The 535-nt window shown below is 59.4% G+C and overlaps 1 protein-coding gene across 1 annotated transcript in view; it reads left to right on the forward strand.

Annotated features, from left to right (window-relative positions):
- LOC104461860 (collagen alpha-1(XVIII) chain-like) overlaps nucleotides 1–535 on the forward strand; it is a gene marked incomplete at both ends in the record, with an annotated part of 7978 nt that overhangs the window by 4550 nt on the left and 2893 nt on the right. Inside the window, 3 exons of the mRNA XM_010073596.1 lie at nucleotides 82–171; nucleotides 346–375; nucleotides 497–523. Coding sequence (XP_010071898.1) covers nucleotides 82–171; nucleotides 346–375; nucleotides 497–523 — 147 coding nt within the window. The remainder of the gene's footprint in view (nucleotides 1–81; nucleotides 172–345; nucleotides 376–496; nucleotides 524–535) is intronic.

Below are 535 nucleotides of genomic sequence, written 5' to 3' on the forward strand. Positions count from 1 at the left end.
CGGCGAGAGGGTGTGCCCCGCGGGGGGGGGGAGGGGCCCCCGCCAGTGGTAGCCCTGGGACTGATGGCTTGTGTCTTCCAGGGAGAGCGAGGCCAAGATGGTGTGGGGCTGCCCGGCCCCCCTGGTCCACCCGGTCCCCCTGGACAGTTCATCGCTGTCTCAAGCGAAGACGTAAGTGATGGCTCCTGGCTTCCAAGCAGCTGGGGGGGGCTAAAATTGGGGTGGGGGGAATGGCCTGCCCCACATCCATCATCTAGGGGGACCAAGGGACATCTCTCCAGGAGCTCTGACTAATTCAGAGCAAAGATCAGGGTGAAAAAAACCTCATTTTGTCTCTTTTTCCAGAAGTCACTGGTGGCTTTGCCTGGTCCAGAGGTAGGTACCCCTCTGTCATCCGTGTCCACCCCTTGGCAGTGCTGGGTGGGCACCTGTTTTTTGGTTTTTTTTGCAAGCGGGGAGGTTTTGCTCTTACAATCATCTCTGCTTCTCTCCACAGGGCAGACAGGGTCATGCTGGCTTCCCGGTGAGGTGGTGG

The sequence above is a fragment of the Pterocles gutturalis genome, unplaced genomic scaffold (assembly GCF_000699245.1).
Source record: "Pterocles gutturalis isolate BGI_N339 unplaced genomic scaffold, ASM69924v1 scaffold26311, whole genome shotgun sequence".
Classification (NCBI taxonomy): domain Eukaryota; kingdom Metazoa; phylum Chordata; class Aves; order Pterocliformes; family Pteroclidae; genus Pterocles; species Pterocles gutturalis.